Source organism: Apteryx rowi, unplaced genomic scaffold, assembly GCF_003343035.1.
Source record: "Apteryx rowi isolate R43461 unplaced genomic scaffold, aptRow1 scaffold_722, whole genome shotgun sequence".
Taxonomy (NCBI): Eukaryota; Metazoa; Chordata; class Aves; order Apterygiformes; family Apterygidae; genus Apteryx; species Apteryx rowi.
Window position 1 is genome coordinate 142,724 of NW_020451008.1, and position 13,930 is coordinate 156,653.

Here is a 13,930-nt window from a genome sequence, read left to right on the forward strand (position 1 = left end):
GGCGCCGCCGCCGCCGCCCTGCGGGCCGAGGCCGAGGATGACGCCGGCGCAGTGGGAGCTGCCGGTGGAGCTGTGCTGCCGGCCCATGGCCTTCGTCACGCTCACCGGGCTGGACGTGGTGTACAACGCCGTGCACCGCGCCGTGTGGGACGCCTTCTGCGCCAACCGCCGCGCCGACCGCGTGCCCATCTCCTTCAAGGTGCTCCCCGGCGACCACGAGTACCCCAAGTGCCGCACGAAGGTAGCCGCCGCCGGGCCCGGCGCCTCCGCGGCCGCTGCGCGCTCGGGGCGGGCGAGCGGCCCCCGGGGGGGGCTGCGTCGAGGGCTTGCTGCCGCCCTCGCGTTTGACGGCTCGCCGGGCTGCTTGCGGCCTCTTCTGCGGCGGGCAGGGAGGGAGCGCGGGAGCCTGGAGCCCTGGGGGGGGCGGGGGGGCTTTTCCCGAGCGGGGCGCAGCAGCAGGGGTGTTTGGGCTCTGTTTCCCGCTTTGCGTTGGCAGCTAAGAAGCGATATCACTGGGTTTGGTCCTTGGAAAGCCACGTAGTTCGGTGATGCTGGTGAGGAACAAAACCTCGAGCTGGTTTCTCTTATTTTGGCTCCTTTTCACAGCTTCCCAGGAAAATGCGAACCCCTTTGCAAAACAGGCCTAGTACTTCACAGAGGCCTGTGAAACACGCTTCTGAACTTGACCATTTTTGTCCAGTCTACCTGGAATCTCTTGTTCCTTGTTACTAATGCCTCCTGCGTCTGGCCCCAATGCCAGGGAATGAGGTGTATGTCCTGCTCATTAGGAACAAAGGCTTGAGGGAAAGAGTGCCCAAGGAAAGATGACAAATGTTTTCCCAAGTGACAAGGATGTACAGGCAATACCCTTTCTCCTGCTGTACTAAAAGGACTGTAAATGCACCTGGTARCTTGCTTTAATATGCTAAATATTTTCAGAGGACGTCCTATGAGTGGTATATTCCGAAAGGGATCCTGAAGACTGGTTGGATGAACAAACACCTGAATTTGGTTCCAGCACTTGTTGTGGTATTCTATGAACTGGACTGGGAGGAGCCACAATGGAAAGAAAAACAGTCCGAATGTGCTACTCGAGTTGAAATTGTCAGGTAGACTTGTTTGGTTTGGTTCATAATGTACTACAAGCTAATGGCTACGTGTAAATTGCAGAATCTTTGCTGCATTACAAAACATGTATTTTCTTTTCTTAGACACAAATTCAGGGCAACTTGAACTCCTTAACTGTTGTTTACTAAATTCAGCACAATTATTCTCTTCTATGCGAACAAAGAAGAGAACACTGCATTCTGTGGATGATGCATTGCATTGTTGTATTTGCTTTTATTTCTCGTATACAGTCTTCTAATGATTCCATCTAAACTGAAATCTCGTTTTCTTCTGATTATTTACAAACATAAGGTGAGACCTTGACATTATGTTATGTTATTTTTATTTTAGGCAAAGTTTGCAGGGACGAAATACAAAAGTTGCTGTGGTTCTGATTCAGAAAAAAACACCGCTACCTCCAGGTACTAGAAAGCTGACTAAACTGCTCTCTATACAGTTGTGATGATCTCATTTTTCAGAAGGCCTGAACTGACCATCGTTTGTCATATTATCTACAGTTCTTAATATATTGTTGTTTATATGCATGAAGTACATTTGTGGCTGCACTGAGGTATACAAATGGAGTGAATGCTCAAGGCAGTTGACCCTAAACATTTTATGCTTCTGTTTTTAACTATTTCCTCCTAAGTCCAAGTCAAATTTCTGATGCTGTGTATCAAAAAACATATGTTAGTGTAATATGCATAACATGCCTCCTTGTAATTAGGTTGTATTTTAAAGCTTTCTGGAGATCAAGAAAAAAATATAAAAGTAATGAGAACTTAGAGGAAGGGCATTTGGTAACTACAGAAGCCTTTAGTTTAAGACTATTCAAACACTGCTAGTGTTTATCAATAAAATTTTGGAGTATATGGTAGGACTCTTGTTAAGTTCATACATGCCTTCTCAGCTAGCTCCTCTCTGGATGAGCCAGCTTCTAGGCTGTGTCTTTTTAGTAGGTGTATGGCAGGGAAGTCGCTGAATTTCTCGGAAGGCTCCTTCTCTGCTCTCTGTTTAAAGGAAAGCAAATTCCCCTTGATGGAGGGCCGAACGAGTCTTTTAATGGCAAGATCCAAAGTAGGGAATGTGGACAAAAAAATGCATGAGTTAAGTGGAATTATGAAATGTGGTGGGTTTTAATCTTTAATTTCACTCAAGCCACTCCCCTAGCTCTAACTGCATATTCTCTAGTGTTTGGTTAGGGTAGGGTGTTTTTGGTAGTGTTTTTTTTTCTTTTCCATCTGCATTATATTTGTCTTTTCTGGATGCCATTTTAATCTTCAAGATACAGTATATTTAATTGTGTGAGAGATCAGAAATTTAAAGAAACAGTTATGGCATACTTCTACCTTGTTACAGAAGTTTTCTGGCAGTGGCTTAACTAGCAATCTCCTCCACTGGATGAAGCACGTAGTGTTCTGAATGAAGCAAGAAGGAATGTGTACTCAATGTTTGGTGTATTAGATTTTTTCCATATCTTGTACTGGTCAAGCTTTTAGAGTTAGTTTGACTTTGCACTGCATACTGCTTACTTGTGCTTTCCTTGGCTTCACTAGGGGAAGATGTTATTGCGTCAGAGAGGGCAGCAGCTTTATGTAATGCTTGTGACCTTTCTGGAAAATCCCTCTTTGTACTTCCACACACTGATCATCTTGTTGGTTATATTATAAGGTAAGTGGTTTTAAAACACTGTTTTTCTGTTTGCTAGCAGTGATGATGAGCGAGTTGATAGGCTGGGATGATAGCTATGTGGGGCACCTGTTGTAGACCAACAGTGAATGTTTTATCCATTCACTGAAGTTCTTTAGGTTGTTCTGCTACCAAATGGACTCCACACCTTTGCCCTTTCTGTGTAAGGTTGTGTTATGACTGTCAGAGATGTTGCTAGGTGGGCTTTCTGAGAAACATTGTTAGGTATCCCAACATGTTCCCCTCCTCAAGTAGGGTAAAGGCAAAGCAGACTTCTCTATTGCTACGGTGTTTTCTGGACCTACTGGTTCTAGATATTTTTCCCCACAAATGTTTTGTTAGATGTAATTTTGTATTAGCAAATCTTTGCTTCCCCTCCAACTTTCTGGCTCTGCTAAATGTCTCTCTTTCCATCCCTACTAAGTGGTATTTATGTGGTTGGAGATACTATGTCCTTGTCATCTTTTATATTCTTCGTGGTTTTCTGTTTTAATGTCTGGGGGGAATGTGGCTTCAAATAAATGATCACAATTTTTCAAATACAGAAAAGGGAAAGGAAGACTGTCCTGTACAGACAAAGGAAAAAGAACTCAAACTAAGACAAATAATGGTTTATTAAAACTAGCTTTTGTTTTGGGGGGGGGGGGTTGTTTGTTTGTTTGTTTTCCAGATGTGCTCAGGGCGAGAGGCCATGGTCTGAGAGATTAATTCTTCCTTCTATCACCCCATTATTTATACATAATACTCAGTAAAGTTCTCAAAATAAATTAATGTCATTATTGTATCTGTTGCTAGAGGGGGAGTACTTACTGCATGTTAGCTAGCACAAGCCTTCACAGACTGCATATAGTTGCATTTTGATATAAGGATTTATAACTGTCTCCAAGTATGCAAAGATAAGGCTATACCATTAAGGACTGATAGTTCTTCATGCACATTTAAATAAAATAAAAAAAAAAAAGTGTTTCAAACTTATAATCTTAATCGAGATTTCATAGCAGTAAGAGAAATGTGTGATGTGGGTTCTCTTGTTTGTTTTAACAAACCTGAATTATTTTTCCAGATTGGCTTGTCTCTTCTTATGTAGTAACAATACAGTGCTGCAATGCCAGGGAGACTTAATTTATTGTGTTTTCCTTTTGTGTCTGAACTCATAGCTAACAATTGCTTTCTAGTGTTCTGCTCTTTTGTTTTCATCCCCATCCTCTCTGTGCAGAGAGTAGAACACAATCTGAATTGCTTTAGCCAAAGTCTGCAATGATCCCTTCTTGGCCAAATCCCAGAACTGGTACTTCATCCTTTAGTCTCTGTGTGCCTCAGTGCTGTTGAATGCATTCCTCTCCTAGGTTCTGGTCTTCTCTTGTTTTCCTTGTTTTCCTTGTTTTTTTTTTTTTTTTTTTTTTTGCTTCAACATGTGCTTCTTACATCCTCCTCAGCCTCATATTATGTACAGAGCTTTGGGTCTTTGTCCTTCTCTCTTCCCCCTGTGACTTACCACTGGGTGAGTTATCTTGCAAACGTGTCTTCGGTTGTCACCTGTGGCCCAGGTAGCTGCTGATGTTTTGATGGGATAAGGAATTGTAGTCTGTGCCCCATAATTTCCCGTCTTATTTACTGCTGTTCTTTCCTTCCTGCTCCTCCCTCTGCTCCCCAGTCCAGCCCTTGACCTGTTGAGGCTTAACCCAGGAGCCTCTTCAAGGTTTTCTTGCTTTGACCAAGGCATCTCTCTGCTTTCTCTTGGCTTTTCTATCATAATAGAGCAATTGCTGGTCTTCAGTTGCACAATCCTAACAGCTTATCCCCAGGCTTTCTCATGTTATGCATTAGAGATTTTTATACGAGAAATCAAGACATCAAGGCTCTTGAACCTACTTGTTCCACTTTGTGCTAACCCCATGCAAGGCTTTGCGTGAAGAGTCCTCATGTGTAGACGCCTACCCAGTATGGTAATTTACAAAAGAGTATAGTACTACTAAGTACTACTTTTGACAATCTTAAACTATAAATGGTGATTGAAAGCAACTTCCTTTGAAGTTCTTCAGCTTCTTTGTACATGGGAGAAAGGTAATGAAGAACAACTTCGTTACAGGTTGGAGAATGCTTTCTATGAGCATGCGCAGAACTACTATTATACAGAAATACGAAGAGTTAAATGTCATAAGGAGTTCTTGAACAAAACCACTCATCAGGTAATCTTACTTTATTTTTGAAATAATATGCAAACTATATTACATGTTACAATATAAAAATAAGGGTTGCTTGTTGTATGAATGTTCTCATTTTTTTCTCTCCCCTCCCCCTTTATTTCCAATAAGAGATTCCTTCTTTCTCTGTGTGGGAAGTAAACTGGGTTTTATTTTCTACAGCTTTAGCTTTGATTTTTGATTTGTTTTTGTTCTTAAGTTTGCCTTCCTCACATCTTAGAGGAAAAGTGACATCTCAAAAATTAAGTTCTTGGATAATGTTCCAGAATTGAAAATCATAATTTTTTAAAATTATCTATATGGTTTAATCTGTCAGAATGTAATATCCTAGCAAGTTGAGAAGTGCTTTCCTGAGAAACTTGGAACTTAAACTTGGACTCAGTTTGGCTTTTAGCTATTGCTTTTCAATTTGTTAAACACCTATTCAAACACACAAACTTTTGATTCAACTGGCAAGCTCTGAACCAACAACCAAAGCTGTTGGTTTAGAGATTTCTTTTTTGGTTGTTACAAAGTTCTCACCTGCTCCATGGTAAAAGTCTTAGTAATAGATTAAATATGGAAAAAGACCATTGCTGAGTAATGGTAGCAGAGAGAACTACTACAAAACTTTTGCCAAAGCAGCTTTTCAGGTAAAGTACTAAATTTCACAGATATTCACAGAATAATCGCCTGCATCTGCTCTGTAGGTAGCAGGTATATTCAGATGTTTATGAATGATGTATACTGGTTGTGTTTTGCAGCTTTTATTTGTTAGACACCAGTTCAAAATAGCATTCTTCAGTGAGCTGAAACAGGATACGCAGAATGCTCTAAAGTAAGGCTTGTGCACCCCCTCCCCCCACTTTTTCCCTCTAAAACATAGATTATGATAAACATTTTCTGGCTTATTATTACCTAAGGAAGGCGTGAATGCAAAGTTATTTAAATAAGTGTGTAAGGGGTGAGTTCTTTACTGGGGAAAACACTCTAACTGGAAGCTTGTCTTCTATTGTCAGTAATTCTGTTCTTAAAGTATTTATTATAATGTACAAATTCATTATCACATACGAATTCACTCTAATTTAAGTATTCATACTTAGAAATTACAGAACTGCATATAATCTTGTGCATGAATTGAGGGCTCATGAAACAAACATGCTGGAAATCAAGACCATGGCTGGATTTATAAACTACAAGGTAACAAGCATACTTCTAATCTTTGACTACATGCGCTTAAAAAAAAATAGTTGATGTTTTTTTTTAATCTGTAAAGGCTTAAATATTGTTTCATGTTGCTTTCAAGGAGACAGATTAGAAATAGCCATCACTGGGTATGAATTTCTTACACTCAGGCTTGCAAAGGCAGTTCTGAATTCCACAAAAGAAAGATCCTTAGCTGAACCTGTGCAGTTCAGGAGTATCTTGAAAGACTGGAGTTAATTTGAGATAGTGTCTTCTGAAGGACTGAGCACCTTTAACTCTCACTTTGTGCAGGGGGAATTAACAATCTGTGACAAAATTTAGGCCAGTGTAGGTTAGATACTGCTTGTTAAGAGGAGGAAATTAACCCTTTGGTCATCTTTTCGGGCTTCTAGGTAAGACAGCACTATCCCACCATTTAAAATGGTCCTGGAGCTGGACTTCATTGAATGTCATAATCTTTTTTGAGGTCTTTACAGGCTTCAAAGATAGTAGTCTTCCTATTGGCTCTGCAATTCTGTCCTGAATTTGGCTGAGTTGTGCACTTTTCCATTGATTATTTGGGGGAGAAGGAGAATAATGTTAGATGAAGTGGAGGACTGCACAGTTTGAGGTGTGATACATTAGGTTTTACTTTTACTTTTCTCCCTCTGTTTTCTCTACCTTATTTGTGCTTTTTAGAACTAACTAAAGTTAGATTTTTTTTTTTTTTTAACAAATCCTTAACAGCCTAACAAAGTACTCTTTTTTTTCTTTTTTTTTCTTCTTCTTTTTTTTTCTTTTTGTGACTTCTTTTAGATCTGTCGTCTCTGTTTTCAGCATAATACTCCGCTGGATGCAATTGCTCAGTTCAGAAAACACATTGACTTATGCAAGAAAAAAATAGGAAGTGCAGAACTGGCTTTTGAGCATGCTGCTTGGATGTCAAAACAGTATGTTTTTTACTTAGTAATGTTTCTTTTACAGTTCCTGTATAACCTTATGATGAAGCTCATTGTTTTATTTGTCTAGGTAAGACATGAATTCTGAGGGTTTTTATCGAAGAAAGAGAGACAGTAGATCATAAAAGCTATATGATGTCATTCTGTTTTGCACTGATGATTGACAGCTTGTCACTGGGAATGAACAGGGTATGACAGATGCAGCCATAGAACTAAGATACTTAAGTTCAGAGAACTATTACCTGTCTTAAGGCTAACCAGAACTTTTAGTGGCAATGTATATTTTGGTTCAAAATTACTGTTTTGTATCTATTCTTATAAGAAATATCTTTGTTGGTTTTTAGGTTTCAGGCTTTTGGTGACCTGTTTGATGAAGCGATTAAGCTGGGGTTGACAGCAATTCAAACTCAGAATCCAGGTTTTTATTACCAGCAGGCAGCCTACTATGCACAGGAACGGAAACAACTAGCAAATATGCTTTGTAACCACGATGTAAGTTTAAAAGCAAACAAAAAGCAAGTAACCAGCTGTTGAATTAGTGGAAAAACCTGTAATACATGTAAATGACATGCACAGGAAAACATGTATCCTTCCCTTACTTTCTAACATACTTGGAAAGATTAGTCCTGAATAAATGAGTTGTTCTATTTATTTGATTCCAAATATTGTTGACACATTTTAAAAATACTTGTAAAAGATTTTATACTTTCTACATCTCTGGCTTTCTATGGCTCAAGCTCGAAAATATACTGTTATATTTTTCCATTATTTCTCCCTACATGTTCCATACCTGTGGTGACTTACAGCAGAGAAACAAGAATATTAGTATTAAAAAAATTATTAAAGTGGGTTTTTTTTTTTGTTTTCTGACATTTGCCTGGCAGAAAGGGCTGAATGGAAAAAGTAGTCCCTACGCTCAGTGATTGTATGTGCTAGTTGTATGTAACTACTTTCCAGCTGATATGTCCTGATTATTCAAGAATGCATTTATTTCTGCTAATGCCTTTTCTTTGTCATTCTTGGAACTAGTTTTAAAAGAATTAACCAGTTTTTCTGTAATTATATCCATAACAAATGAAAATGAATTAACTAGGGTGTCAGATTGAATTAATGAAAAACTTGTAAATGCTTGGGTTTCCTGAAATAACTTCTATACAGGTGTCCTGAAAGGTTAAATATTTTGAAGCAAATTCCTTCATTTGTGTGTGCGTGTATATATTAGAGCATTAGATTACTTCTAATTCTTTAAAACAAACAAACAAAAAACCACCTCTTGTTAATGACTGTTTGCTGAATTTACAGTCCTCTGTGATGTACCCCAATCCGGATCCTCTGGAAACACAGACGGGAATGCTTGACTTCTATGGGCAAAGGCCTTGGCGGCAGGGAATACTAAGTATGTTTCTGTGTCTTATATCTGTGGATTCAGACAAACTTTTTAGTCTCTGATCCTGCCAACTAGCTTAGGCAAAAGTATATGAAAGTATATAACCCCTTTTCCACAGAGTCGTATGCAGGGCTGAGAACTCACTCCCTTCTGTTAGTTGGTGGTGTGAACTGAACAGGTGTCAATCAGAAGTGCAGGAAGTGTTTGGTCTCTGGAGAAAATGAAAAAAGAAACCTCAGAGATTTCTGCAGGGTCAGATCTTCAGCAAAGTTGCATAGGCCATGCTGAAGCCTTTGCTGCTGCTTTGTTGCTACTGCTGCCTGAACTACTTGCATTAAATGTGCTGCAGTAATGTCTGACTAGTGACTGCATAGCTGGAAAGAAAAGTTGCAGAACTTGATACAGCAACATTAATAACATCCCTGTGCATGACGGTTTCAAATTCATCCTGCTATCCATACTATATCTTGTCAGCTGTAGACAGAAACTGATGATGTTTTAGAAAAAACTTTTGGATTTCAAAATGGATTGTGGAGGATGCAATGCCTAGATGTTAAATTGAGAAAGGAAGATGTGCTTTTTTCTATTAAGGAGGATGTTTTCTCATCACTTCAGACTTTGAATGTATAGCTCTGAGCTATGTATGAATACATAAATGATTCTAAAATGCTCATTGCTGACTTGTTTTTGCTTTTCTCGCTTTCTCACTCTCCCTTTGGTCACCTCTCCTTTACTCTCTGTATACTTTTCGGGTTTTGCAACTCTATCACTGCCTTCTTTTAAAAACGTTTTCATTTGCTTTATGTACATACTTGTCCAACCTGTTTTATCTTCAAGTGATTACTGTTTTTAAAATAGTTTTAGAATCTACTGCTTAGATTAATCTACTGGTTAAAATGTGAATTTAAGATTATGTATTCCAGCAGGAGATTTTAGTCTTCTAAAGCTATATACAGTTCCCTGTATGCTGGTGTTCTCTACTGCTAAAGAAACACAAGCTTTGAAGCCTTACCTTGAGATCAGATAGGAAAAAGGATCCAAATTTGTGGTAACATATATGCTTTGAATGTTAACAGATGCAGTCTAAATATYTAGTCATCTTGCAATAGTTTGTTATTTCTGAGCAATTTATTTTTTTTCTTTCTTTCTTTTTCTTAAACAAAAAAAAGATTTGTTCCAGAAATTCACTTTTAGAACACACAGCTCATCTGAATTCTTAAAGCAATATATCCATYTCCTAGGAAAAAGAATGTTTAAGAATCTGAGCATGCCTGAGTTGGTGCTTGCATTACATGTACCTCACCACATAAATCATTCCCCTTGGGCCTTGACAAAATTCCAGTGTAATGGATTTTTCACTGTCTTATGCAGGCTTTGATCTTTCTGATCCTGAAAAAGAGAAGCTGGGGATTTTAGCTCTGCAGCTGAAGGAGAAAGATGTTCTTCACTCAGTAAGTTTTATTATACAAATAAATCTGTTTTATTAACACTATCCTAATGTTAAATATATAGTGATATCAGTACTCTTGGTTTTATCTGTTAGGAGCTAATAATCACTTTGTTGAGTAATGCTGTCGCACAATTCAAGAAATACAAATGTCCAAGAATGAAGAGTCATTTAAGTGAGTATAGATTATCAGATGCATCTTTTAATTAACTTTGCAGAGATTTTCAGTATTGATCTGATACATTTGGTTGGTTGTTATTGTTTTTTATCAGTGGTTCAGATGGGTGAAGAATATTACTATGCCAAGGATTACACCAAAGCTTTGAAGTGAGTACCGCCCCGATCGTTTCTTTAGTATGCTACTTTTCCCACGAAGACCACATACCTTTTTAATATGGAATGATGTTGGAAACTCACTTAAGATGCTTCTAGTATCTGAATTTGATCCAAAAGCAAACTTTGGAGTCGATGGACTCCGCTTACATTAAAGCACAGTGGATATAATGGGTCACTCATTAGATTAGTAAAAATTCCTTCTCTTTGGGGATTTGCCTCATTCAGCAAATAAAAATCCTCTGTGGGGATTTGCCTTACCAAGCAATTTTTAAAATTTTATTTCTAGCTCAGTGGGTGTTGTCTGTTTCAGGAGTGACTTTTGAAACTTGCCTGCTACTTGCAATGAGAATATAATTACACTTAAAGACCTTGAAGTTACGAAATTCAAAATATAAGGAAATGTAACTGAGTTTAATTCTTATTTATATACTAGGGAATTAGCAAAAGGAATTTTATTAGTGCAGTTTTCTGCCATTAATATTAATGGCTACAGAGCTAGGAAAGCTTGAGCTCAGTGCTGATGTGCAACCACTGTCTTGTCTGAACTTGGTATCTTATGTTTAGTTTCTTAACTTTGTATTTTTAGGAGGAAATAGTCAAGGTCATTTTATCTAGGAGTCCCACAATGTTTTGATTAGATTTTGAAGATTGCATTTTGTAAAGGAAGTATGTTGAAGTAACAACTTTGTTGTTACTTGCTGACTAGAAGCTGCATAGAGGAGAAAACAGGCTAGGATAAGTAGGTCAGATTGTATCAAGCCTAACTTTTTTATGAACATTCTCTATTGTTTARAAAGGCACGTTAGGTAGATTTTTCCTAAGCAGGCAGAAGTTGCTGCCTTGAACAGTTAGAGTATATTTAAAAAAAACAAAACAAACCTCTCTGTATTGCTAGTACGAGTGAAAATTGATCAGTGTTAAAGCCATAGTAGGATATGCAGTTTTGCCTGATATAGGCTGATATATGTGATGGTTGTAGATCTTTGAAACTCTTGAAGGAAGCAGAGGATGGGAGATAGAAGGGAAAATAAACACCTCAGCTTAAGGGGCATTAAGATGCTTCTGTTTGGAAGGATCGGGTGACTTTAGTGTGAGCTTTTTGGTTTGTTTTCTCTTGAAGTTTGCAGCATATTCAACATGAAAGCAGGTGTGTGGTTTTTTTTTTTTTTTTTTTTTTTTTTTTTTTTTTTTTTTTTTTTTTTTTTTTTTTTTTTTTTTTTTTTNTTTTAGTACAATGCTGGCCTAAGACTCTTGGTCTCTGTCCAGTTGTTGTTTTGTCAGTCCTTAATGTTAAGACAGGCAACTGGAGGAGTTTCTTCACAGTAACTTTATGCTGATTTCGATAAACCGTTGTCCTATAGGAATAGCTGACTTAACTTTTATCTAGCCTTTGTGTTAGTCAAGAGAACTTCTGTATTAATGATACTGAAGAAACAATCTGAGTTTCTTAAAATACCAGGGTGTATAACTTGTTTTTCTCTCAATTTTAATGCTTTGCAGGTTGTTGGATTATGTTATGTGTGAATATCGCAGTGAAGGATGGTGGACTCTTCTTACTTCCATATTGACCACAGCTCTCAAATGTTCATATCTAATGGCCCAGCTAAAAGACTATATAACATATTCTTTAGAGCTACTGGGCAGAGGTATTCTTTTAAGAAATATACTTAAGTTAACCTATTAAGAAAAAAAWATATATATGTATTTGGAAGTCTGACAGATAGTTGTCAGTGACATAGTTTACAGTACTTCAAATGATTTGACCACAGAAAATTTTATACCTGTGCTGAATTTTGACCTTCTCTCAAGTCAAATTTTCTTGCTCTTCTATTATGAAATTGCTTTGCATTCAAATAGTCTGTCAGGAGATCTGGGGCATAGAGCTTCATTTGAGACAAAGCTGTATAGTTCAAACAATGTAACAGCAGTATCCTAAGCTTTGGGGGCAGGGGGAGAAGTGTAATACAGCTAAAGGGAAAAACATATTTTGCAGTAAATAACAAAAGCCAGGACCATTTTCCTGGACTTTAAAATCCCAAATGTTTCTCAGACTTTTTATTAGAACTCTGCTAATAAAATTTGCATGTGGTATGTTTTAAGAAAAGCAAAAAGTAACTTATTGTAGTGGCACAGTAAATATTCAAGTACTTTGCTTTGTATACTGGCTGTTAATGACAATGCAGGAATAATCTTTGTGCCTTGATTTGCTAACTAATATCATTTTTAGTGTAGGCATGGTAAAAATGGTTTGCATCTTCTGTTAGTCTGTCCACCCAGCTTTATATAGAGGGATAATTAGTGAGATAAACCTACCTTTACTCATCTTCAAGAGAAAAATGTTTGTTTTTAATTAGTTTTTTCCCTCTTTTTCTTTTCATCTCCTTGAGCTGCTGTTCTTTGTTTTTGTGTGAGCTTACCTTTTCCAGTGTCCCAAACTGTTCTGTTTTCTACTCTTCCTTCAGTTTTTAAACAGAAATAGCAAGAAGCTATAGGCATTATTCACTTGGGGTTTTCCTCTGGTAGCTTATGAAATACTTGCCTAACCAAAGATTATTTTGCTCAGTTCCAGTGAAAATAAGAGAAAACACTTTAAATGGGGGGACTTCTGAAAAACTCAAGTACTTAGTTATTTGCTGTTAGATGTTTCATGCAGGTTTTTTTTTTTTGACAGTGCAAACTAAAGGAAGGGTTTATTTTTAAATAAAAAACAGTAAGAGGACTTTGTAATCTTGTTTGTTCTGTTTGCTAGCATCCACCCTTAAAGAAGACCAGAAATCTCGAATAGAAAAAAATCTGATAAAAGTTCTAATGGCAAGTGGCAAAACACTTCTTTCTCTTTTAGATATTCTTAAGGGGGAGTCAGTGTTTGGCAACCTTCTTTTAATTTGTAATTTTCTCTCTGGATACAGAATGAGAGCCCTGATCCTGAACCTGATTGTGACGCTACTGCTGTGAAAGCATCGCAGAAATTGTGGGCTGACCGTGTTTCCTTGGCAGGCAGTAATGTTTTTACAATAGAAGTCCAGGATTTTATACCATTTGGTAAGTAATAAAGCTTCAAGCAAACTTGCACCAAATTCTAAATTTGGACATAATTATATTTTGGAAATAAATAATTAGGAATAATTATGCAGTGTTCATTAAAGCCAGTAACATGGAATCTCTTGTACCAGCACTGTTCTGTTCTAAATCACTAAGATAAGATAGATCACTGGCTTCTCATGATTCCTTGACTCACAACATCAAGAGGAATCATTTGAGTGTTGTGTTTGAAGAAAAACCTCTCAACTTCCAACTGAGGCTACCTATGCTTTTAAATAAAGTAGAAATAGTAAGAATTTGCTCTTTGAGAGACTTTTGTAACTTTGGTGTGCTTTGAAGCAGAATTCTGCTGAAGGGGGACAGAGTGTATGCAAAGTAATACCTCTCATGGAAAGGGGGCATGAGTGAGCGCTACCTACAGGAAAAAAATGTAATAAGAGTCTAAGTTTGTTTGTTTGTTTTGGTTTGTTCTTTTTTTTTTTTTTTTCTTTTTTCTGCTGAACATCTGTCTTCACCTCTCTGCCACAAAGTTTTGAGCAGAATTCTGCCAAGTACTAGTGTTTTGCTCTTTGAGAGACTTTTGTAACTTTGGTGT

At 37.7% G+C, this 13,930-nt stretch overlaps 1 protein-coding gene across 5 annotated transcripts in view; it reads left to right on the top strand.

The window, feature by feature from the left end:
- The first annotated feature begins 6 nt into the window (after window positions 1-6).
- The window catches only part of TRAPPC11 (trafficking protein particle complex 11), a 26,984-nt gene continuing 13,060 nt past the window's right edge, over window positions 7-13,930 (top strand). For 3 of the 5 annotated variants that reach the window (XR_003257016.1, XM_026087597.1, XM_026087600.1), the window contains exons 1-16: window positions 7-241; window positions 940-1,109; window positions 1,459-1,529; window positions 2,664-2,778; window positions 4,886-4,985; window positions 5,744-5,817; window positions 6,083-6,179; window positions 6,981-7,114; window positions 7,468-7,615; window positions 8,426-8,519; window positions 9,882-9,961; window positions 10,054-10,132; window positions 10,230-10,284; window positions 11,794-11,939; window positions 13,043-13,104; window positions 13,203-13,335. Coding sequence is in view for 4 of the 5 variants with exons in the window: in XM_026087597.1 (XP_025943382.1) it covers window positions 38-241; window positions 940-1,109; window positions 1,459-1,529; window positions 2,664-2,778; window positions 4,886-4,985; window positions 5,744-5,817; window positions 6,083-6,179; window positions 6,981-7,114; window positions 7,468-7,615; window positions 8,426-8,519; window positions 9,882-9,961; window positions 10,054-10,132; window positions 10,230-10,284; window positions 11,794-11,939; window positions 13,043-13,104; window positions 13,203-13,335 (1,762 nt within the window). In the remaining variant the exon portion in view is untranslated. The remainder of the gene's footprint in view (window positions 242-939; window positions 1,110-1,458; window positions 1,530-2,663; window positions 2,779-4,885; window positions 4,986-5,743; window positions 5,818-6,082; window positions 6,180-6,980; window positions 7,115-7,467; window positions 7,616-8,425; window positions 8,520-9,881; window positions 9,962-10,053; window positions 10,133-10,229; window positions 10,285-11,793; window positions 11,940-13,042; window positions 13,105-13,202; window positions 13,336-13,930) is intronic. The other 2 variants (XM_026087598.1, XM_026087599.1) reach the window with 2 other exon arrangements.